General features: G+C 36.8%; 1 protein-coding gene across 2 annotated transcripts; it reads left to right on the forward strand.

Annotated features, from left to right (window-relative positions):
• The first annotated feature begins 2,730 nt into the window (after nucleotides 1–2,730).
• LOC107799965 (protein MICRORCHIDIA 6) lies at nucleotides 2,731–22,642 on the forward strand. Of its 2 annotated transcripts, XM_075217657.1 has the most exons (21): nucleotides 2,801–3,337; nucleotides 3,503–3,603; nucleotides 3,993–4,339; nucleotides 4,608–4,682; nucleotides 4,805–4,839; nucleotides 7,478–7,556; nucleotides 7,678–7,767; nucleotides 7,840–7,915; nucleotides 9,534–9,612; nucleotides 10,280–10,408; nucleotides 12,503–12,601; nucleotides 12,691–12,792; nucleotides 12,888–13,034; nucleotides 14,062–14,154; nucleotides 15,020–15,071; nucleotides 15,181–15,292; nucleotides 15,598–15,893; nucleotides 17,580–17,689; nucleotides 19,036–19,109; nucleotides 22,152–22,194; nucleotides 22,312–22,642. In XM_075217657.1, exons 2-21 carry the CDS (start codon nucleotides 3,545–3,547, stop codon nucleotides 22,420–22,422), a joined length of 2,208 nt encoding a protein of 735 aa, XP_075073758.1. In that variant the 5' UTR covers nucleotides 2,801–3,337; nucleotides 3,503–3,544; the 3' UTR covers nucleotides 22,423–22,642. The 2 variants fall into 2 exon arrangements, with proteins under 2 accessions (XP_016478593.2, XP_075073758.1); XM_016623107.2 differs by lacking the exon at nucleotides 3,503–3,603 and having other exon boundaries at nucleotides 2,731–3,337.
• The last annotated feature ends 762 nt before the right edge of the window (nucleotides 22,643–23,404 follow it).

Below are 23,404 nucleotides of genomic sequence, written 5' to 3' on the forward strand. Positions count from 1 at the left end.
CGAAAATATCAAACAAAATACGGAAGAAATGAAACTTAAAACAACTGACCGGAAATGACCAACGATGAACTCGAACGGACTCAAACGAAACCAAACGAAACTTTGACAGAACTTCGCCGGACTTTAACCGGACTGCTTTGCTTTTCCTCCGTGTGTGTGCATGTAGTTGTGGAAGTTGCTATGGCGAGCAGCAGCAGCACTTTGACGTGAAGAACGCAGCGGGCAGCAGCGATTTGGAAGCTGGAAGAAGCTGCCATGGCAGCAACGACAACGAAAAAGAAGCAGTGGGCAACAGTCCGCATCGACGGGAAGAAGACGCAGCGGGCAGCAGCGACGGGAAGAAGAAGAAGAAACCACGGGCAGCAACAACGGGAAGAAGAACAGCGGTCAGCAGCGACAAAGAGACAGTAACAGCAGTTGGTCGCAGAAGAAGAAGAAGCGGGCAGCATCTCGACGGAATCTCGTGCTCATTTTGAAGAGCTTGAAAACGCAGCCATGGCGGGGTTGTTTGGAGAAGGTGAAGACGAAAGGAAAGGGCAGCCATGGTTGGCTGAGGTTTGGGGATGGTGAAGTCTTGGAGAAGAAGAAGAGAGGGTGGCCATTGTTGGCTTTCTTGAAGCTTGAGGAAGAAGAAGGAAAGAGAGGAGGGGGGCGGATGGGTAGTGTAGGTTTAGGGTTTTTTTTTTTTTTTTTTGTCAAATGTAAGATATGGGGTGTTGGGTATTTGGGTTATGGACCGGGTCGACCCGTGTGGAGATGGACCGGGTCATGGGGAAGGTTGGGCAATTATTTGGGCTTGTGGTTTGAGATTGAAGAAGATGCCTAATTCAGATTTTCTTTATATTTTTGCTCTCTTTTCTTCTTTTATTTTTCTAAAACTAAATTATAAAAATACTTAAATTATTATTAAGAACTAAATTAAGTTATAAAAGCGCAAATTAACTCCCAATAATAATTAACGCACAATTAAGTAATAATTAAGCATAAAATTGCACAATTGGACATTAAATGCTAAAAATGCAAAAGATGCCTATTTTTGTAATTTTCAGTTTTTGTAAAGCAAACTTAATTACTAACAATTGTAGAATTAAATCCTACATGCAAAATGCAACATATTTTTGTATTTTTTATTAATTTAGCAAATAAACATGCACAGACAAATACAAATAATTATCCAAAAATGTCACAAAAATTCTCAAAATTGCACACCAAGGAAAATCATTTTATTTTAATTTTTTTTTTGGAGTAATTCTCATATAGGGCAAAAATCACGTGCTTACAATAAGGACCCGTTTCGACCTCAAGAAAAGAATGAAGAGCTTCTTGGTCCTAAAGTACCATATCTTAGTGCAATTGGTGCACTAATGTATCTTGCTAACACTACAAGGCCTGACATAACTTTTTCGGTTAATGTCTTAGCAAGATATAGCTCTACTCATACAAGGAGACACTGGAATGGGATCAAACACATATTGCGATATCTAAAAGGGACTACCAATATGGGCTTATTTTATGGCAATGATTGCAATTCCGATCTTGTTGGTTATGTCGATGCTGGATATTTATCTGACCCGCATAAGGCTCGATCTCAAACAGGTTATGTGTTTACATGTGGCGGCACTGCCATATCTTGGCGATCGACTAAGCAATCAATCGTGGCTACTTCTTCTAATCATGCTGAGATAATTGCTATTCATGAAGCAAGTCGATAATGTATTTGGTTGAAGTCTATAATACATCTTATCCGAGACAAATGTGGTTTGAAGTGTGAAAAACTACCCACAATTTTGTATGAAGACAATGCAACATGCATAGCCCAATTGAAAGGAGAATTCATAAAAGGAGATAGGACAAAGCACATTTCACCAAAGTTATTTTTTACACATGATCTTCAAAAGAATAGTGATATCAATGTGCAACAGATTTGTTCAAGTGATAATATGGCTGATTTGTTCACCAAATTTCTACCAACATCAACCTTCAAGAAACTGGTGTACAAAATTGGGATGCGAAGGCTCAAGGATGTGAGTTGATGCTCTCATCAGAGGGAGTTAATACACGTTGTACTCTTTTTCCCTTACAAGGTTTTGTCTCATTGAGTTTTCCTTGCAAGGTTTTTAACGAGGCAATAAAAGAGCGTATTTCTAATCATGTGTACTCTTTTTCCTTCACTAGGATTTTTTTTCCCATAGGGTTTTTTTCTAGTAAAGTTTTAACGAGGCACATTATCTTTGGACATCCAAGGGGGAGTGTTATGATAAATATGGTGGATGTCTACTCTTCTTCCATAATCTTCATCTCAAATGCTTAATGACATATTCAATGACATATTTTGTATGTTCAATGACATATTCCATGATATATTTTCTTCACTTTTTATGCCTATATAAAGGCCTTGTAATAGATAGAAAAATACATACAATTGAAGAATAAATAAGAATCTCTCTTTCTCTTTATATCTCTTAGTTTGTTTTTGCTTGTTCTATATTGTTATTTTGGGTTATATTTTATAACAGAAACATCTAAATGTGAGTTTTTGCTGAAATTTTTTCCAAGCACCTTAAATCTAACCATTAGAATTTGTTAAATATTCACTTTCAGCGGACCAAACCTACTCAAGATATATTTAAGGGGCTATTTATCAACCTAACCCAAACATAAAGGACAATTTTTGTCATGTTCTCGTACTCTTTTTTTTTTTCAAAAGGCGAAATCACAACGTACTGAACCACGGCTGCTTCAACGAATTTAACGCCTTATTTATTGGTGTCCGTCAACAGGTCTCGTCATATTCAGCCCTAGCTCTTGGAGCTTTAATCCACAGGGACCAAAAGGGAGGGACCTCGAAACATCTTTCTTTGCCGTTTTAGTCCTCAACCTTTTTGAAATCTTAACCCCAGATTCCCTGTCAATACTGTTTCTTGAATTATTTCCCTCCTCTTCAAAAAGATTCCAATTTTTCCTGTTATTTTAGATCCCTAATTCCTTCACTCAGATTAACACCCACCATATCTTTTATTTATTTATTTATTTTTGTTCGCATTTGACTGCTGTAATTGAACCAAGCAGTCACTTGTGAAGTTTCTGCAAAATTAACGTTTAGGGTCTTTTTTGAGTTTCTAAGTTGGAGAGGGGAAAATAAATAAGGAAGTTGAATGTGGATGCAAGAAATTGAAGAGTAAATTTTGAAAACCTAGAACTTGCTGTTGCGTCCGATATGAAGCAGTTGTGGGGACACAAAAATGGCTGTTCATGCTGTGAAAACTGAAGTTTGATATTGGTGTTGGACCGTTAGTGCTATGAAAACTAAAGTTTGATATTGAATTCCTTTCATCAGGTTTGGCGTTATCTTCAAGAAGTTTGATTTCGTTGCCATTATTATTATTGAGTTTTTCTTACCCTAGGAGATGTACATTAGACTTACATGCACCTTGTGTTTACATCAAACCAACACATTTATCACTTAACCAAGTGATATATTTTATTTTTTGGATAATGGCAGTGGACCGGTACTAGGTAACTCTGTGCACCAAGGTTTGGGCAAATGGGGAAGAAATCACCTAACATTTTTGCCTCCACTGGATTTGAGCCCGAGACTTCAGGGTTTTCAGCCCACTTCTTTGACCACTAGGCCACACACCTTGCTAAGTGTTAAATTATATGATTTGGATTAAAAATCGTCGTATAAAATATGTGATTACATTTGTCCAGTGTTTGGTTATTGGTATTAGCTAATACCACTATAATATTTTGTACAAAGTCTTGGTATTATCTATCCCATATTGGATGTGGGATTATAGTCCCAGGATAACCTTTTTTCAAACCAAACGAGTCCTAAGTTATCACTGGTCTTGCTTATCTGCTTCCGTGGGAAAATGTTCCTTTTGTGCTTTCACTCTTCTTCAAAGTTCTATCATGTTTGCCCTCTAGTTCTCTAATCTATTTTAGCCTATTTATTTATACTTACTTTCCCTTATTTAATTTCTTATCAGTCCTGGGATGAATTCTACAAATATGGTTGGCTTGTGTAGTAACAATCTTGGAGGTGTGGAGACAAAGGCTGTTAAGTTGGAATCAGGATTGGTTGAAAGTTCAATACCACAAATGGAATACTGTGAAGCTGACCCCTTGCCATACCAAAATACCTCAAGCAATTGTGGAAGGCAAGATTCTGCAACTACTGAGCAGAGTGGCACCACTGTCTTGGATCAAGATCAGTCTCCAATAGATGATTCAAGTCTTTGTTCTACATCACAAATTTGTCCAGCACCCCTATCTCGCCAGTTCTGGAGAGCTGGAAATTATGATGAGGGGCTTACTACTAAGTCCACCCTTAAAAGTATTATACTTTGAAGTACTTAATTTTACTTTTTTAAATTTACTTTTAGCAAATGATCATTATGTTCATTTGGGTAAAAGGACCATATGAAGTTACCACTAGTTGATTAACCATGCCTGCTAAGTGAGTTCTGCTGAGTAGTTGGTCAATTTTTTTCTTGATTTTGCTTACCCTTCAGTGTTGCCTTATAGCCTGATTCTTTAACTGTAATTCAAGTAGTATGTGTTTTTAATCTAAGATTGTTGCCATCTAATTTGTGGCATTACAGAGGGCTCCAGTTTCCTTCACATTCACCCCAAGTTCCTTCACTCAAATGCAACTTCCCATAAATGGGCATTTGGTGGTATGTGCAATTGCTGGTTGATTTTTTGTTTTCATATACTTACATTGTGATAGGTTTACATGTATTGCAAATGCTATTACCCGAGTTTTAACTTAGTTATTATTGTTTTATGGTGTCTAAAGCCTTGGCGGAGCTTCTTGACAATGCTGTTGATGAGGTAAGCCTCTTTTCAAGCTTATTCTCCTTTTTTCTTTTACTTTCTGTATAGCACCAACTGTCTTCCACTTTTGGTGGGCTATACCTATTTTAGGGGCACATAATTATCATCGTGATAGCTGAAAATTTCCAAAAATGATAAACATGGAGAGACGATTGTTCACTATGAACAATTATGGTATCTATAATACATGAAAAGAAAGAAAAAGTTACAGCGGGCTGAAGAAGAAGTCGCAGAACAAGTAGGGTAAAGATAGATATAAAGGAGAAGGAACAAATAGAGTTAGGTGGAGAAATAGAGGGAAATGGTGTGGAGTCCACCTTATTGAGAGAACTTAACTAGTCAATACTCTTATAAATTTATACTCGGGTGAAATAAAGCTTTATACTCTTGGGTGGTTGGCGGCGAGGGGAGCGATTTTGACCGCAGAAAACTTGGGAAAGAGACGATTGTTAATCATCGTGATAGCTGAAAATTTCCAAAAATGATAAACATGGATAGACGATTGTTCACTATGAACAATTATGGTATCTATAATACATGAAAAGAAAGAAAAAGTTACAGCGGGCTGAAGAAGAAGTCGCAGAACAAGTAGGGTAAAGATAGATATAAAGGAGAAGGAACAAATAGAGTTAGGTGGAGAGATAGAGGGAGATGGTGTGGAGTCCACCTTATTGAGAGAACTTAACTAGTCAATACTCTTATAAATTTATACTCGGGTGAAATAAAGCTTTATACTCTTGGGTGGTTGGCGGCGAGGGGAGCGATTTTGACCGCAGAAAACCTGGGAAAGAGAAGGATCACCTATGTTAGTTGGTGCTAGATCATCTCCTATTGCATTGTAAAGTGGCTAATCAGTTGTGGAGAGTGATCCTTAATTTGTTTGAGGTGCAATGGGCGATGCTGGGTACAGTGAAGGAACCGTTGCATACTTGGGTTCACATGAGTGGAAAGAGATGTCCAAGGGCATGGAGTGTCGCTCCCTTAGCAATCATGTGGGTGATATGGAAAGAGAGAAATAGGAGGGCTTTTGAAGGGGTGGAACAAGATTTTGTGAAGTTGCAAAGTAGTTTTCTGTTCCTAGTTTGTTTTTGGTGTACTCATGAGCAGGGGCGGATGCACTAAGGTCCAAGCGGTGTCAGCTGACACCGCTTCGTCAAATTTTTTTGCTATTTATATGTATAAAATAATCTGGAAAACAAGATACAATAAAAATAGTAATAAGTTACACCACTTGCATTAACCCTTTCTTTGGTCAATTGGTCCGGCGCCCCAACTCTTTAGGCTAGGTTGAGGGATCGAACCTGCCTTGAATTTTATTTTTATTATATCCTCATTCTTATTTTGAAGATCATGTATGGATCGAACCTACTTTTTCGTCCTTCTCTCTTTTACTTTTTAATTAGAAATTCTTAAAGTTTTACTACTTCAGATAGAAATTGTATCGCATCGGTAAAAAGGTCATTTGTTTACTTCTTTAAAATGTGACACCGCTTATAATAAATTCTGCATACGCCACTGCTCATGAGGTCCCTATTTGTATAGAGGATTGGATCTCTTTTGTTGAGAACTATATTTTGGTGTAGGTTCTCTTTTTTGGTATACGGCTTGTATACGGGGTTAGTCCTCAATTGTTAATAAAAATATTTACCTTATCAAAAAAATAAAGCTTTATAGTACTCATATAGTAGGATCTATTAGGTATAACAGGGCAGAAGCAGGTTTCGAGTTCTTGAAATGCTGGTTACTGCTGAGAATGCTGCAAAGTATGAGCAGAATGGGTGAGGCCTTTCCATATGCCATATTTTGGGCAATCTGGCAGGAAGGCGTCTTTGGGAAAGGAATATTCAATGCCCCACAGAGAGAGCATTTTTCTTTCGGTGTATTTTTGGAGCACTTAGCAAATCCCTGTCTCTATAGATGACTGGATACAGTAGGAGCTAGTTCTTCTCTATAACGCTCTTTCTTGGATGCTGGGTTACCACTCTTTGTTCTTAATAAAAACTAACTTATTTATCAGAAAGGAGGGCACATTGTAAAAATAGAAAAACTTCTTATGACTTGATTAATAATGTATAATAGGTGCTCCTTATATTGGACTGGATACATTAGGAGCTAATTTTCAAAAAGTTCGGTAGATGCTTAATAGTTTGAAATGTGAAGAAATGGAGTAGTTAGTGAAATGTCACAGAAGTTTGGAATAGTATAAAGTAATAAAATTTATATATTATTTAGAGTTGCTGGAGCAATAAAAAAATACAATTCAAGGAAATAGGTAAACTTTTCTGTGACAGTGAAATATGAAGAAAATCTAATTTATGTGCGCAAGCTGACCCACCCGGACTACACCGTCATCGGAAAAAGGATAAAAATAAAAAATAAGATTTAATCTAACGGGAGTAATACATTGGACAATGTAAAATGCTCCAGGCCTCTGGATGGGATATGTATATGTTCAAAATCTGGGCTAGGAGTAGGTTGTCTTGCTGAATAAAGTTTATTCTGGGATCCCCTGACCCTGATGATAATGTGCCTTTTAAGGTGTCAGCAATGCTGAGATACTGCAACCCTTTTGTCCAAACCTTCATGCTAATGCTTTCACTTTCTATTTTGCACCCTTGTTTCTTCCACTGGTTAGATACAAAATGGAGCCACCTTTGTTATTGTAGATAAAACCTTGAATCCAAGGAATGGAAGTTCAGCTTTATTGGTTCAAGGTATTCCATTTCTTTCTTGTTTAGTGAATAGCAATTCATACTGATGCTTTGATTGCTCTGGTTTCAGTTGAAGAAAAAGGTTAGAATATGATAATGTAATTCTTTCTAATCTTTGTTCCAGATGATGGCGGTGGAATGGACCCAGAAGCCATACGTCGTTGTATGAGTTTTGGATTTTCGGATAAGAAGTCAATTTCAGCTATTGGACAGTGTATGCATGTTAATTATCATGGTGTCCTTTTCTGTGTCATGTCTTGTTAATTGCTAACTTTCAGCATTTTAGATGGAAATGGTTTTAAGACCAGTTCAATGAGACTTGGGGCAGATGTTATTGTCTTTAGCCGCTGCACAAAGAACAGGTGTGGTAGTTAATTCTTGCATGTGCTGGTTTATCTTTACTTTTTTCTCCCTTTCTGTTTGATTAGTTCTTTTCCTTTTTCTCTGGTAAAAACAACTACAAGCCTGTTAGAAGTTCTAAAGAGCCTTGATGATTTCTTTGACTTGTAGTTTGTGAGACTCCCCCAACTTTTTGGGACTGAGGCATGGTTATTGTATTTTGTGAGTGTCCCTTTTATGTCTACATGGTTACGACTGCTTGTTGGTGATAATGGAAAAATAGGTGTGAACTGGTCATGCTGGTCCAAACAAGATAGTATGGAAATCTCCTCGTATACATATTTGTTTGTTGTATGTATCTTGACATGCCAAAGTCAAGAAAAATCAACTATAGAAGTTGCTTCTCTGTGATAGGTATGTTGTGCATGAAAAATGAAGGTTTTATTCTGGTGGACTTCTAATGAGTTCCCTCTCCCAAAAGCTGAATAGTTGAGGGGAAGAGAAGCATTTCACAGATTAAGATTGGTTCTGCTTTTGAGTTTGTATGTATACACGCAAACTCCTACTTTTTGTCTAAATGCTATTAGTCTAGCTTTGAAGGTTTGTAGAGAACTATCGATATTGTATTTAATATACACACACATACATTTATATAGAAAAATACAATGCCGATGGAGATCGAGTAGAATCAGCTCATTTTCAGTATTGCCAAAGTGACTTTTTATTAATGGAAAACAAATTGCCATGTTTAAAATTAATTCTTTTGAAAGCCATAGACTGAAACATGCTTTGCCCAAGTCCTTATGTAAACAATGTAATTTTTTTTTTGGGTCTTGGTAGCTTCTTATGTCTTGTTTAGAAGCACAGCATTATCTCAGAGATGATGATCATATCATCAGGAGATCAACTCCTTTGTATTTTGCTTGGATCCTCTGGATGCTGATTGATAAAATCATTACTTGATCAAAAACTGTCCTAGACTGTCACATGATCTTGCAGATCTATTAGTTATCTTTCTAGGTTATCAATGTTGATCTTTGCTTACTATAGCCTATAGGAGAATCTTGCGGAGGACTTCAGAGGTTTTTGTAAATATAATTTGAGGGGCTTGGTTTCCATTTTGAGGAGCATGTGCAATTAAAGTTGAATGGAGAAATGTTATTTTTTGACCTACTTGTTTATACTGTACTTCTAGAGACTCACAATTTAGATGTCGATTGAGGACTTCTGTGAACCTTCATGAACATTAGTTTTTTGCCTGTAGAAGAGCTAACAACATGTAGAAGAGCTAACAACATGTAGAAGAGCTAACAACAGTTTCTTTTCATATTCTGCGTTTCTCTATTCTTTTTCCTTTAAGCTGCTTTAGTTTCCTGTTCTAGCAGAGTTGTCTCCACCTTAAAAAGATGTACAATCTATCTAATGCATATAGCTTCAGGGAGGGGGCATTGCCTTAAAATCTCTAGGCCTAGCCCAACAACTACCAACCCCCCTCCCCCAAAGAAAAAAGAAAAAGTAAAACCAATTTAAACTAGAAGACGTGGAAGGTTTATTTCTTTTGTGACATCAGTTGCTCACCCAGGCACTGGTCTATGCTCAGGTAACCCCATCTAATCTTCTATATGTTGCTATTGTGACCAGGAAATTGACACAAAGCATTGGGCTTCTATCTCAGACATTTCTGTCCCGAGCGGGCCTTGACAGAATAGTGGTTCCTTTGGTGAGCCTTTTTCCTTTCCTCGACTAAGTATGCAATTGAGTTTAAATCGTCTTAATAGCTCAAACCATGATATGGCGGTTTCCCAATCACCCTTTAACTTCTTAGCTACAATATCTTGTTCTTCTTTCACAAATATGGTACAGAAAGTCAAACTAATATGTTAAACTCCTCCTATTTCATTTAACATCAGATGGATATGTGCTTTCTCTCCATAAAAAACAGTAACATTGCCACTACTCTAGTTTTAGTATGTAAAGTTATTAACAGAGTAGCTTTTATCCTTATCCTTTAGGTGGTTTTTATAATTTGCTTCTTGTGATATATTAGAGTTTTCAGGTGTTCTATCAATTATGACTTTGATGTTGATTTCTACCTTTGTCTGATGGTCTCTTGCTTAACTTGGGTCTCCAAATTTTTCTTATGCATGTCTCATTATTAGATAACTCCTCCTATTTCCCTGAAAGAAAAATGAAGACAAAATCAGATACATTCATACATAGAGGGGGGGTGGGGTGGGGTGCTACCTGGGTTCTGCCCATGTGATCATAAGTTGTTAAATAACAGTAACCAAACATCAGTTACTGCTGGTGACTTATAGTTCTTGCTTTTTTATTCTCCTTCCAACCTTCATGCTGTATGCCTTAAAGTATTCGTTCTGGTGATGCAGATTGACTTTGAGTTCAGTTCAGCAGCTGGAAAATGGAACTCGTTACATGGTGAACAGCATTTTGTGAGTAACCTTTCCTTGTTGTTGCGCTGGTCTCCATTTGCAACAGAAGCAGAGCTTCTTAAGCAAGTAAGTTTTGGTGGCTTTCAAGGTTGTTGCCTTCTTTCTGTCAGTTTTTTTAACCTTTTTATAATAAACCTCTTTTCTTTCCTTGGCTTTCTTTCTTCATGTGAGCTCTCCTCCTTGCATCTTACTGGGGAATACGAACCAAAAAAAAAAAAAGAAAAGAAAGAGAAGCAATTATAGATATAAATCTAACTTCTTTCTTCATTCTTAAATATGTTGTCAACCTACGAATCACTCTGTGGTGATGATCTATATTAGATTCATCGGCCAAGTCCTCCTTTGAAGTGTCAGTTATATTCATATTTTATTCACCATCATTGGAAGTATACCTGGGTATTTAACTGTACCTGAAAAATATTCATGGAGATATAAAGGCATTATTTTTTTTATGAGGGTGAATTTTATAAAAGATATAGACAGCTCTAAGGTAGTATGTCAAAAGTTACATATTCAAACAAGTCCACGGTCATTCCAAAATCCAAACAAGGAATCAACATCATTTTCATAGACAAGGTTGCACCAAAAAGCTAGCAAAAAGTACATCTGTGCTTAAGGCTATGTATATTCCTCCATTTGCCTTAAAAAACTTTGTTGTGTCTTTCTGTCCAAATTGTTTACCAAATAACCATTGGTATAGTATTCCAAATCTTGCATGCCAAAAGTCCATTCTGGGTTCAACATAAAGGCATTGGATTTTGTTTCTAACTTGTCTTCAAATTGTTATTTCAAAATGATAATGCTGCTTTTTCTACTGATATTCTGATCTAACTGTGGTGCTGCTGACAGGCATACTTCCAGTATTACTTTGATAGATAAATAGCATTTGAAACTTCTTTCAACCCCACATTTAGCCACCTGAACCCCAAGTAATGAGGAAAATGGTCTCCTTCTTTGTCAAGTACAAGTCAGACTGGGTAATCTTTTCCTATATAGAAAAGACCTTATATAGGGATTATTCCATTTTCCTTAATTATTTTTATAGCACTTCCATTTTCAAAACGATGCATGATGGTGTGTGTGAATAGGCAAATTGATTCATGCCTCATGCATTAAATAATGATGTGGATTATTAAATCTAGCAAGTCCTTGAGTGTCACGAGTGGAATGGTTTAAGTTGTTTTTAGCTGATTTTATAGTTTAAATTGTGGTCAGTGTTATCAAAGGCGCTCTTAAAGCACGCTTAAGCCCTGAAGCGAGGCTCGAAACATGTTGAGCGCTTTGCCTCACTTAGCGGGAGCTTCAATATTGTCATCAAGGCTGGGAATGAGCGTAATCTTGAAGAGGCGACACTAAACAATTGATATTTCACTTTATCATAAATGTTCTTCAATTTTTTTGTCCATATATTTGGTATTCCCGCTTATAGATATTAGTCTTGGACTACACAATATTTGTCGTTTTTCTCCATTTGCGCCTTTCTTCGTTAAAGCCCATGCTTTATTTGCGCTTAAAGCCCCAACCGACCTTAGAGCTTTTTTGCGCCTTTCGCCTTTGATAACACTGTTTGTGGTTAATGAGGATTCATATAGTCGACACTAACTTGTTTGGATTGAGGCGTAGTTTTATAGTTGAAATTTTTCAATCTTTTTCCAAGTACTTGAAATTGTTTTTTGAGTAGTTAAATTTCCTTTTCTGGTTGTCTTTTTTTTGTTTTGTCATGGTTGTCCGTTTAGCCTACGATTAGTTAACTTTCATTTTGAATTTTCCAGCATGCAGTAATTTACTGCTCCAAAGTTATTTACTTATCCTATCAAAAATTAAAATAAAAATTTTTACTGCTCCAAAGTTGAGACTTAGCAGAAGGTTTTGGTGACATAAAGTTGTCAAACATCTTTAAAATTCACGCGATTTTCAAAATAACTTTCTCAAAAAACAAACAAAAAAATTTCACGCGGCTTTCCAGACATTCAAATTTAGCCACCGAAACCTTGGCTAGCACCTACTGAAGTTGTCAAACCAAATATAGTTCTCATCTTTATTCGGTGGCAATTCCCTCTTTCCTATTAAAGCTTGCTGTGTTGCATTTACAATCCCGTGAGGCTATTCCAAAACTTTTACCAATATTGACTTTGGCTCCCTCCCTTATCTAATTTGCAGTTTGATGACATTGGTGATCATGGCACAAAGGTGATTGTCTACAATTTGTGGTTTAATGATGAAGGGAAAATGGAGCTTGACTTTGAGGCAGATCCTGAGGTTTGGTTTGACTACCTATTTAAGATTTCGTATTTCTGATTGTTTCATGAACTATAGCTGTATTTTGACTTCTATTTCTCTAACTGCAGGATATTCGTCTTTCAGGGGATGCAAACGATAAAGAGAAGAGTGGCTCTCGTATTTCAGCAAGTGACCTGCATCTTGCTAACCGTCTTCGTTACTCACTACGTGTAAGTTATCTTCCTTGTAGTTTCCACTTGATACTTCCATTTTTAATTCAGAGGATTACTGGTCATTATCTTCTTGGTGTTCCCATACTGAACAGGCATATTTATCAGTGTTGTACTTGCGGATCCCAGACAACTTCTGTATTCTGTTGCGTGGACGGATTGTTGAATGCCATAACATTGCTAAGGATCTCAAGTATCCTGAATTTATCATGTATAAGCCTCAAACAGTTGGATTCAAAGAGGTATGTATCAGAGTTTGCCTTTAATGTGAGTGGTAATTTTTGGTGTGATATATTATAATATATTTTACACACTCCATCCCTTTTCATGAGGCAACAGTCCAGTTATGAAGATTAAGAATTTATTCCTTTTGTATGTAATCTTGGTGGTAGTACAAGTAAATGTTGATGTTGTTAAAAGCAAAGCAAGGGGTTATGACTTCATTGGTGAAACCATGCATTTCCGAGAAGTGTGAACTGAAACGTTGGTGCAAAGTGATTCAAAAGAAAAGCGGTGGTTTTTTTGTATCTCAACCTTTAGAACTTGGTTAACATTGCCATTATTGTATATTGGAATGCATTCTATGATGCTTTAAATTGATAAACTTGGATTGCTATATGAACTTTAACTTGTAAAATTATATCAGGAGCAAAACATTATTCAAATTGGAATTTTGAAAACCAGAAAGTGTGTTTTGAGTATGCTAAGAGGGAGGGAGCAATTGTTGCACCTTTTCACACTGATTAGATGGATCTGAACATTTCATTTTTCTTGATTTGTTAAACCATTATATGCTTGCTTATAGTTTGGCACTTTTTGCACAGTAGACATAATTTCTCCTTAAAATTGTACGCATAGGTTTTTTTGATAGGTAATAAAGTTTTATTAACTTAAAGTACAAAGGCCATTTAAAAGATATGCATACAGTTGGCCTAACTATCAGCATTCCTATCTACATTGCTTTACCTTTCTCGATATTTATAGAGAGAGTAGCTTGATCTGGGTTTTAGAGGTCGAGACAGTTGAGGAAAATCTGGAATTGTTCACATTTTGAGTTAGTAATTATGAAGTCTTATATTCTAAGTGCTCCATACTATAGCATTTGTTTTTCCTTCGTCTCAAAGCTGTCTCCAAACTGGATCAGATACTTATAATGCTTGACCTTTGACTATCAAATTACTTTTGCTTTCCAAAAGTTTGCTAGTAACATATTAAGTTCCTATATTTCCAGAACTTCTCCGAAAGTTTCCTTTCTGTTGGTGGTCGCAGGGTTCAGTCATTACTACAATTGGCTTCCTAAAGGAAGCTCCAGTGGTGAACGTTCATGGGTTCAATGTCTACCACAAAAATCGTTTGATACTGGTAACTAGCTTCTTGTGTTGCTTTATATTTTTAAGAATTTGTGATTTTGAACTTCTGAGAAAAATTGGCTTTGTTTGTACTTATCCCCAAACCTTGAAGGTAGCTGGATTAGCGTCAAATAATTCCAAATATAGAAAAACTGACGGATCATGAGATAGTTTCCTTGTTAGGTAACATAACAGGTGCAAAACACAACAAAATGAAAGGAATATTCATGAGCTATAAGAAGTATAACACTTTCTAAGTGTGCACCACCTACATCCAAATGCTTGAGTAGCTAGTGAGGTTCGAAAACTGGATTATAAGGACGGATCTTGGAGTTTGCCCATTACCCTCGAGATTTTTAATGTCATGAATAATATGAAAACTGCTTAAATGATGGGTGATATTAATCTGATTGATTGTACAGTTTAACTTCTGTTTCACTTGCTTGGCAATCACTTTACCGGTCAAAGATAAGGAAAGAATACAAAACTAAAAAGCTTGTTAAGGTGGTAAGCTTCAAATGCGATTACTTTATTGAGACTTGAGGACTCTTTATCGTCCATGTTGCATTATTCTCCTTCATCATATACGTTTAGAAAGCAGGCTAGGGCGTAAAGTTGATGGCCTTCTTCTTTTCGAGGAAAGTGAATCAAGCATTTAAAAATCTAGCCGTAAATATGTTTTATTTAAGAATTTCCACTTCTTTTCTTCTTCTGGTCTGTTCTTTACTTTACCTGCTCTATCCTGTAAGGATTGTTTTCTGGGTTAGCAGTGACCTAAATTTTGATGGATTATTCTTCTATGAACTGATTCAATAAGTAAACATTTTTTACTGACCTTCTCCTAATTCCTAAAGTCTTACATCTTTGTAACTTTGCAGCCATTTTGGCATGTTGTAAGGTACTCTGATAGTAGAGGCAGAGGAGTTGTTGGTAAGAAGCCTCTGAACATCTTTGCATTGTTTGACTATTCTTTATGCTTGTATGACTTTCCCCTTAACCTGGCTAGAGAGGTTAATTAATGATTTCCTTCGCCTTCCAGGTGTTTTAGAAGCAAACTTTATTCAGCCAACTCATAATAAGCAGGACTTCGAGAAAACCCCTCTTTTTCAAAAGCTTGAAGTACGCCTAAAGGAGATGACATGGGAGTACTGGTAAGTAATTACTTGAAATTAAGAAAAGGCCAATGAACTGTTTCTGTTGTTGATTGGAGGTAAGTTGCAAGCATTGGCCAATTAGATTTTTTGTCTTATCTGCATAGATTCAGGCAGCATTTACTTGCAGGTATCTAGGAAATAGAAAAGATGCTTTTAGCTTGCATAGTCATCAATTTCTTGTTTACCAGAAATCATGCAGTTTTTTCCCTGTATATTCATGGATTAGATGGGAAAGGCAGAGCTAAGTTTTTCATAATCAACTACCTAAATATTTTCCTCACTTAATGCTAATCCTTTGACAGGGATTATCACTGCGGGCTCATTGGTTACCACCCAAAGAAAAAACCTCAGCGACCGATAACTCCTCAGGCTTCATCTGAATCTAGACAACAACATGGCACATATAAACCTGTTCTCTTGGGTAAAAACTCCTTTAGTGCTGTTGGACCAATAACTCCTCAGGCTTCATTGGAATCTAGGCAACAACATTGTTCATATAAACCTGTTTTCTTGGGTAAACACTCCTCTAGTGCTGTTGGTTCAAACATTACAGTACGCGGAACTGTAACACCAGTCTTTCAAAATAACTCTAGACAAGGTAATGTGTCAATGAGAGCTATGTCTCACCTCTATAATGGAGTTGTCCTAGATCATTGTGCTTAGTATTTCATGGCTGAGAGGATTTTTAACGGCCTTGATAACCAGAATGGAGCTTTTCTTTTTCCTCTTTTGGCAATCTAGCTTTACTTTTGAGGCCTCTCTTTCGAGCAATAGTATCCGACTTTTCTGTTTCTTTGCATACCTATTTTGATAGCGCATTACATGAAAAACTTTGTTCTTTTTTAATTTTGAACTTTGGATTAAACTAAGTAATTGTCAAACATCATGTATAGATGACCTTAATATTCATGTTTAATGACCATATTCTCGCGCACGGGTCTTGTCGTCTCCTTTTATGTTCTGTCGGGAGATCATGTTGATCCATCTAAGTAGAATGAAAAGAAAGAATTTCAAAGAGAAAAAAAATCCCAATCATCTTCTTCACCATAGTTTCTACATGAGTTCTCTATCTTCCCCGAGCCCAATCACTAATTTCTAGCGCAGCCTGATATTTTGGATGTCCTTTCGCCAAAGCTCCATACATGCAATGTTTTTTGTTGTTAATGGTAATGTTCGAGCCAGTTTACGTGCACCTCAATTGTTCTATCGGGTATCTGCTACCTCCCACTAGCATACATACCGTTTAACTTGCTCACCAAGACTTAGGCAGGTGGGAAGAAGTCACTTAATTTTTTTGCCTTTGCTGGGATTTGAACCTTGATCTCCCATGATTTTCATCCCATCTCATTGACGCTAGGCCACATACTTAGGTCCGACCAGGCATTGTTCTATATAGCGCTTGTTCATCTCAATAGTTTTCTTAACCATCTTTCCTCCATGCTCTGGTGTTACAGTTTGGCCATTCTTCCTGTTTCTTCACCTCAGCATAGTTCATTGTCATAGGTGGTACGGGACCACCACTCTTCTCAACAAATATCTGAAACATTCCAGCTATATCTTTCCAACCTCCATTTTTGTGACCTCTGGTACAACTATGAAGTTTCTTCTCTACCTTCTTGAAACCAATATTCTGACGTATCTGACAAGGTCATTGAAATTTAGAGGAACCAAATATTCATAAAGTTGCTTTGAATTTTGCCCTTTTTTAGACATCCCCTTTTGCTTCCCAAATCGTTACAATATCTCGCATCATATCCACAGCAGGATTCTTCACCCCGTGTCTATTTTGTTAACAAAATTCCTCCTCCTTTCAGTCCATATGTACCTTTGCATGCTCCCTACAACAACACAAAATGATTTTTCTCCAGCTATGAAGAGATATCTCCTTTCCATCGTAATGTTAGGGGAATACAAGTATTGGTTTATGTTTTCCTTCACCATGTTAACGTTGTATCTCCAACGCGTCGGCATAAAATCAGGTTTTGATTTCTGAGGAGAAAGAAAGGATGATCACATGCTCTGGTACAATGGATCTCTTTTTCCGTTTGTCATTTCTGTAGGTTGTCAATGATTTAGTTACTATGAAGTCATTAGTTTTGAGGTAGGAGTGGCAATTCCCCCAAAACACTCGTGCAATTGTGTGTGGTTGCCTGCTTGGTTATATGAATCACCATCTTTTACTTTTTGATATTAGATGAATCACCATCTTTTACTTTTGACATTAGATTTCTATGTATAACCTTTTTCAACCATTGACAACAATACTGTCTGCTGTGAACCTCAGGAGCTTCAAAAAGGAAAGAAGCTGATCGTCCAATAGAACAGGAAAGCTTGAAACGGACAGCTGGACTAGTAGTTGATTTAACTGGCGGTGGGCGAAGTCAACAAATTCTGGTATGTATTATTGATTATGCTCTCCTTCCACTAGTATTGATTTGTACAATTGCATCTAGGGGTGGCAAACGGGCGGGTCGGGTCAGATATGTGCGGTTAGAAAATGGGTAATACAAAAACGGACAAATTATCCTACCCGACCCATATTTAATACGGATAGTAAATAGGTTAACCAGTGGATATCTATATTATACGTGGCTTCTTGAATATAATCATTTTTGGGAGAATTCCTAGTCTCCCAAACTTGAGGAACCCCCAATTTGAGTTATTGCAAATGTAAAGGAAAACCCCATTGGTTATCCATTTTTTAGTGGTTAATAAGGATCTTATCATATTTGACTTATTTTTAAAGAGTTCATTATTTAACCCATTTTTAGTGGATAATATGGATGTATAACTGTTTTTTGTCACCACTAGTTGCATCCATAAAAAAATATGGCATCACTATCCCTAGGTATCTTGAAATCAGAAATTTGAACTTTGGATTTGGCTTGTGAAAGATTTTTGTTTTGGGATTTTTCCACATCTTATTTCTCCGCCAAACCTAGTTTGCTTTTGGCATTTGACTGCTTGTTGATTGTGTGCTATAGCTTGAAGAAGGAATAAATCTACTTACCATATCGACTGCATGTTATCTATAGAATAATAGACTTGATTAGCTGAAGTTCTTACTCTTGGATCTCATGTTAAGTTTAAGAGGTAGCGCTTCCCCTGCTGTGAATGAACTCAATACTTGTTAAAAAGGGACTATGAGGGAAGATGTTTAATTAGTAATTTTTTTCCATATAAATGATTAAGTTCCTTTATCTTTATTCTTTATAATTATTTTGACATGCCAAAACCTACTTACTGCCAGAAGCCTCCAAGGCTTTGGTCTAGTGGTAAAAGCACAGTGCATGATGTGCAAGTCATCGGCTTGAGCCATAATACAGGCAAAAGCCGGATATTTAAGTGGAAAAGGGTAGAGGGGCTGGTCTATTACCTACCAAGTTTCGAACTGTGCGCCACTAGCCCTTTGATATTTCCGGTTATCCGGAAAAAAAAAAAAGCTACATACTATCTGAAAGAAACCTCATGCTTTTGTGTTAGAAGAGCTTTTCTCGGCGGGTGCATTGCTCATTGCCTATTTTAATGAGTACAGGTTAATGTGGATTTTCTCCTCAATCTTTTTGTCAAGATCTTGTTATTGGCCTTAATCGCTGATTTGCATATAAGTTACTTTGCCTACAGAACTACGATAGATTGGTCGCAAAGATGAGACATAATGAACTGGGCATTAATAAGAAAATATTCTACTGTTATTTCTTTTCTTTTTTCAATATCTGCATGTCTTTTGACTGTTGTAGACTCCCACTTCAAGTGGCTTACAAGATCAAGAGGCTTCCCACTTTATTCAAGAGAATCAAAAGCTCCGTGCCCAGTAAGTATATACTTCATTAATGAGTCTGTCATCTAATGCAAGTTCCAAATTATTCTTTTTGCCTTTTTACAAGAAGGAAATGCAAGTATGACAAAAAAGTTATGTAGTCTGACAACTTCTCTTTTCTCCTTATATGTATACACACACATTATAGAAAAAGGGATAATACATGAATTCGCCTTTCAATTGTGGCTGAGGCGAACTATAACTCTCCTGTGCTTGTCCAGAGTGGATCTTTTGCACCCTTGAGCGCTGACATGGCAAAGAATTTGTATGCACCTCCACTGAGGTGTGTGAAAAGTTGAAAAATGAAGGCCAAAAGTTTGGTGTTCCTCTTCTTTCTCTCTCCATTTTCAAAATCTGGTTTGGGTTAAAAGTATATCAATAGTCCTATAGGAAAAAGTCATTTCCAGTAACTTTGTGCTTCATCACGTGACTAACGGCCATCCGCTTCACGTCTTCACGCATCATTCTCTCTCTCTCTCTCTCTCACACACACACACACACATAAAGCTTCCTTAAAAGAAAATGCACACCCAGTTAGTTCCAAAGGAACTTCCATATTTTACAGGCACTTGGCTTCCAGCTCACTCTCATGCTCATTCCATCAGCTTTTTCTCCTTATGGAGCGGGCACTTGACTTTTTCCTCTAGCTTTTACCCCTGTTTTTTCCTGTCTTTGTACTTAAACTTTTACACCCCGAATTCTGTTCCAATAATTGTGACCTCTCTCTGTCTTTTTCAAATATAATTTCCAATGAGAAATTCTCCTCTAGCATTTTTCATAGATAAGCAAAGAATGTTAGAAGAGAATTCCTTGTGCAATGAGATGTTTAAGACAGTAGTAGGAAAACTTGATGTACCAAGCTATGAAAAACCACGCTTTTCTTATTGAATTGTCTTACAATCTCATTTAAAAGCTTAAGTTGTTAGAGAAAGCACACTTTATTTACTTAATTATTTCCTCCACGCCCCAAACGTCTGGGTTCGATTATTGTTTATGGGCCAGACACGTGAATTCTTATTTTTGGGCAAAGGTCTGAATTTTCCCATGAACTTTGCGAAATGGTTCAGATTTGCCTTCCATTAATAGTCGAGATTAGATCTGCCCTTGCTATTCCAGAATGAGCTAGATAACAACCAAGGATTTCCAGCACATGGGCCTTTTTTACGAGGGAAAAGGGTCAAGTTTACCCTTGAACTATGTGAAATGCTCCAGATTTTTCCCTGCACTTTGAAGAAGAAGATCACAGTTCCGGTGCAGTAACGTCGTCTTCTTCAACACTCAGAACCTCCAACGGCGAGGTCTCTCTATCCCCCAAGCTCAAATTAACCACCATCAAGCCTCAAATCAACTCAAATGCAACTCAACCAATGATCAATTGCACCATCAAATTGAATTCCTATCTTTGCCGGAACTCTATCGACACAATTCCATCACCAATCCTTCTTAGATAACCAATAACGAGGACAAATCTCCATATTGATCCCCTAATGCTAAAACAAACTCAGGTACACAATATTCAGCTCCTAAATCATTTGCAGCAATATTATGGCGGTCAAGGTGGAGTTGTAATGGTTATGAGCTAGTGGTCTTCTAGTGTAGGTAAAATGATAACGGGGGAAGTGGTAAAGATGAGGGTGGCCTGAATGGAGTAGTTTCTAAGTGAAATTTTCATTTGTTCTTTCTACACTTGTCTTAGGGTGAAGTGGTGGAGTAACAGTGGTATTCTTGAGAGCGGAGAGAATCAATTATTTTGGTGGCGATCGATTTAGATGGATGAAGGACAGTGGCTGAGAAAAATAAAATTTGGACCATTTCACAAAGTTCAGGGGCAAATTTGATATTCCTTGTAAAAAAGGCTCATGTACTTGGAAAGCCTTTCCTGTTAATTAATTAAGGCATATCTAGCCCATTTTTGTGATGACAAGGATAGATCTGACCTCACTAGTCGGGCAAATCTAACCCATTTTTATAACGACAAGAGTAGATCTGACCCCAAACTATTATGAGCGGCAAATTTAAACCATTTTGCAAAGTTCATGGGCAAATATGGACCTGTTCTCCTTTTTCCTTTTTTTGTTGATGGTAACAATGAGGACCCCTACCTTGCTCTAACACCTTGTGCGACTCTTTCATCTAAAGAATTAAGCTATTAGAGAGAGTACACTTGATTTTGTCTTAAACAAATCATTTGAAGATACACAATTCAACTTCCATAACATGCCAGTATGTGACATCAGTACATATTAACGTTCTCATCAAGTTCTTAAGCACAAAAACCAAGCAATACCCACTCTCCCCAAAGACCCATCCATTTAACGCACAGATCATTTTCCATTTAACACTGTATCCAATTAAGAGAACCCATTGCTTCAAACTACAAGTTAATACCAAAAAACACAATACATACCCATCTGCGAGAAGCCGTGGGTATGGCGACCATGAAGAGCTTTGGTCAAGGTCTAAGCATTTGAGAGTTACAGACCATTTCTTTCACTGCAATGATGGTGTTTCCCCGGTCAAAAAAAGGGATAAAAGGGTATGTTTTTCTAGGAAAAGGTGAGAGAATTAAGGATTGGTCTTCAAATATTTGGTCAACACTGGAGTGTGAAGAAGATGACTATTACAGAAAAATCAATGTAGAAGTTGATGGAAGCAGGAGAAGATGAGGGTAAAATAGTTCTGGTCTCAATGCCATGATGATGATCCAGTTTTGGTCTCTCTAGGTGGTAATAACTCTGTTTCAGACAAATTTATGGGGGGTATAATAGGTCCCCAAGTTGAAATGTGTAGTTGAAAAAGGGAACAAGTTATAGGGGATATTTATGTGTTATCTCATAGAAATATATAAAATACAATTACAATCAAGTCAAATACATATGTGTGTGTGTGTGTGTGTGTGTGTGTGTGTGTGTGTGTGTGTGAGAGAGAGAGAGAGAGAGAGAGAGAGAGAGAGAATGTGTGTGTCATTATGTTTGCAGCACCATTGTGTATCCCCTGTAATTTTATTAATGTGTAACTACTTTGTTCTTGTCCCAGGTGCTCGGATTTTGAGAAGAGGGAGGAAGAACTTCATGGGAAGGTAATTAAATAACGTTTTGCCTTAGTAAATTTCAGTGTTGCAAGTCAATTATTCAATCATCAGTAGTTGAAGGCAGTACCTGATTTCAAATGGAAAATCATCATATGTTTGTTGCAGGTTAATAAGCTTCGGAAGGAGCTTAAAGAAGCACAACGTACCTATGCGCACTTGCTAGTGGAATCAAGATTATTAGACAAAGTCAAGCCGGAAGACGATGTAGTTCTTTAAGGAAGTGCCCCCATCTTTGCACTGTCGTTAGCTCTCTTTGCAAATGAATTGTAATTTTAGCTTGTTGATAAAATCTGGTTCCTTTCTCTGTTCTGGCGGTTTTGTACCAAAATCTTGTTTTCTTCTTTCGTTGATGGACCAGAATGGAAGGTGGAATCGAAGTTTTCACTGTTTCTTACAAGTCTCATTCTCGATTTTTTATTGTTATGACTATCATTCCTGAAAATTTGAACTGAAAAATTGAAATTCAGGGCGCATTGGTTAATTCTTGAAAAGCAGTCCTTAAAGTGGCTACATGATGTCTCTTTCTACAAGAACTATATTGATCTAGACGTCGGAATGGGCCTCAGCTTACTCCTACCTCGTTACACTTGGTAAGCTAGGCGTTTCTTGATGAAATCCCGTGATAGAGGGGTAAAAACATAACAAGATTTATATAGAACTAGTATTATACCAAATTCAAACTCAACCTAAGATTAATAACTATAGTTATAAGTACTTAATAAAATATCTCAAAAACATACGAAAACAATTAACTTAGGAACTCTTTGTCCGTGTACATTTTTTTCTTTTTATCTAAACTCTTCTTTAAAATATTGTTTGGTTATACATTTGAAGGTGAGTTTCGAAAAATTTGGAGATGAGTTTCAAATTTGAAAAAGTGATTTTCACTTCTTTTTCAAGTAAATAATATTTTTCTCGCACAAAATTTTAATATTTTTTCAATTGAAATACATATCTAAACATAATTTTAATTTTTAACTATTCTTTTTCAACTTCAATATTTTTTAAATTTCATGTTTTTATGTCCAAACGCCTACTTACGTGCAGTTGTGTACGATCTTTAGTGGTACACATGATTTGGTTGAGTTAATTTCTTCAATTTGTCAAATCTGTAAATTAAATCAAACCATCATAAAATAATTTTTCAGTTTCGACTTTCCATTTATTCGGGGTTCTTTCCTTTTCTTAAAAAAATCTT

The sequence above is a fragment of the Nicotiana tabacum genome, chromosome 7, assembly GCF_000715075.1.
Source record: "Nicotiana tabacum cultivar K326 chromosome 7, ASM71507v2, whole genome shotgun sequence".
Lineage (NCBI taxonomy): Eukaryota > Viridiplantae > Streptophyta > Magnoliopsida > Solanales > Solanaceae > Nicotiana > Nicotiana tabacum.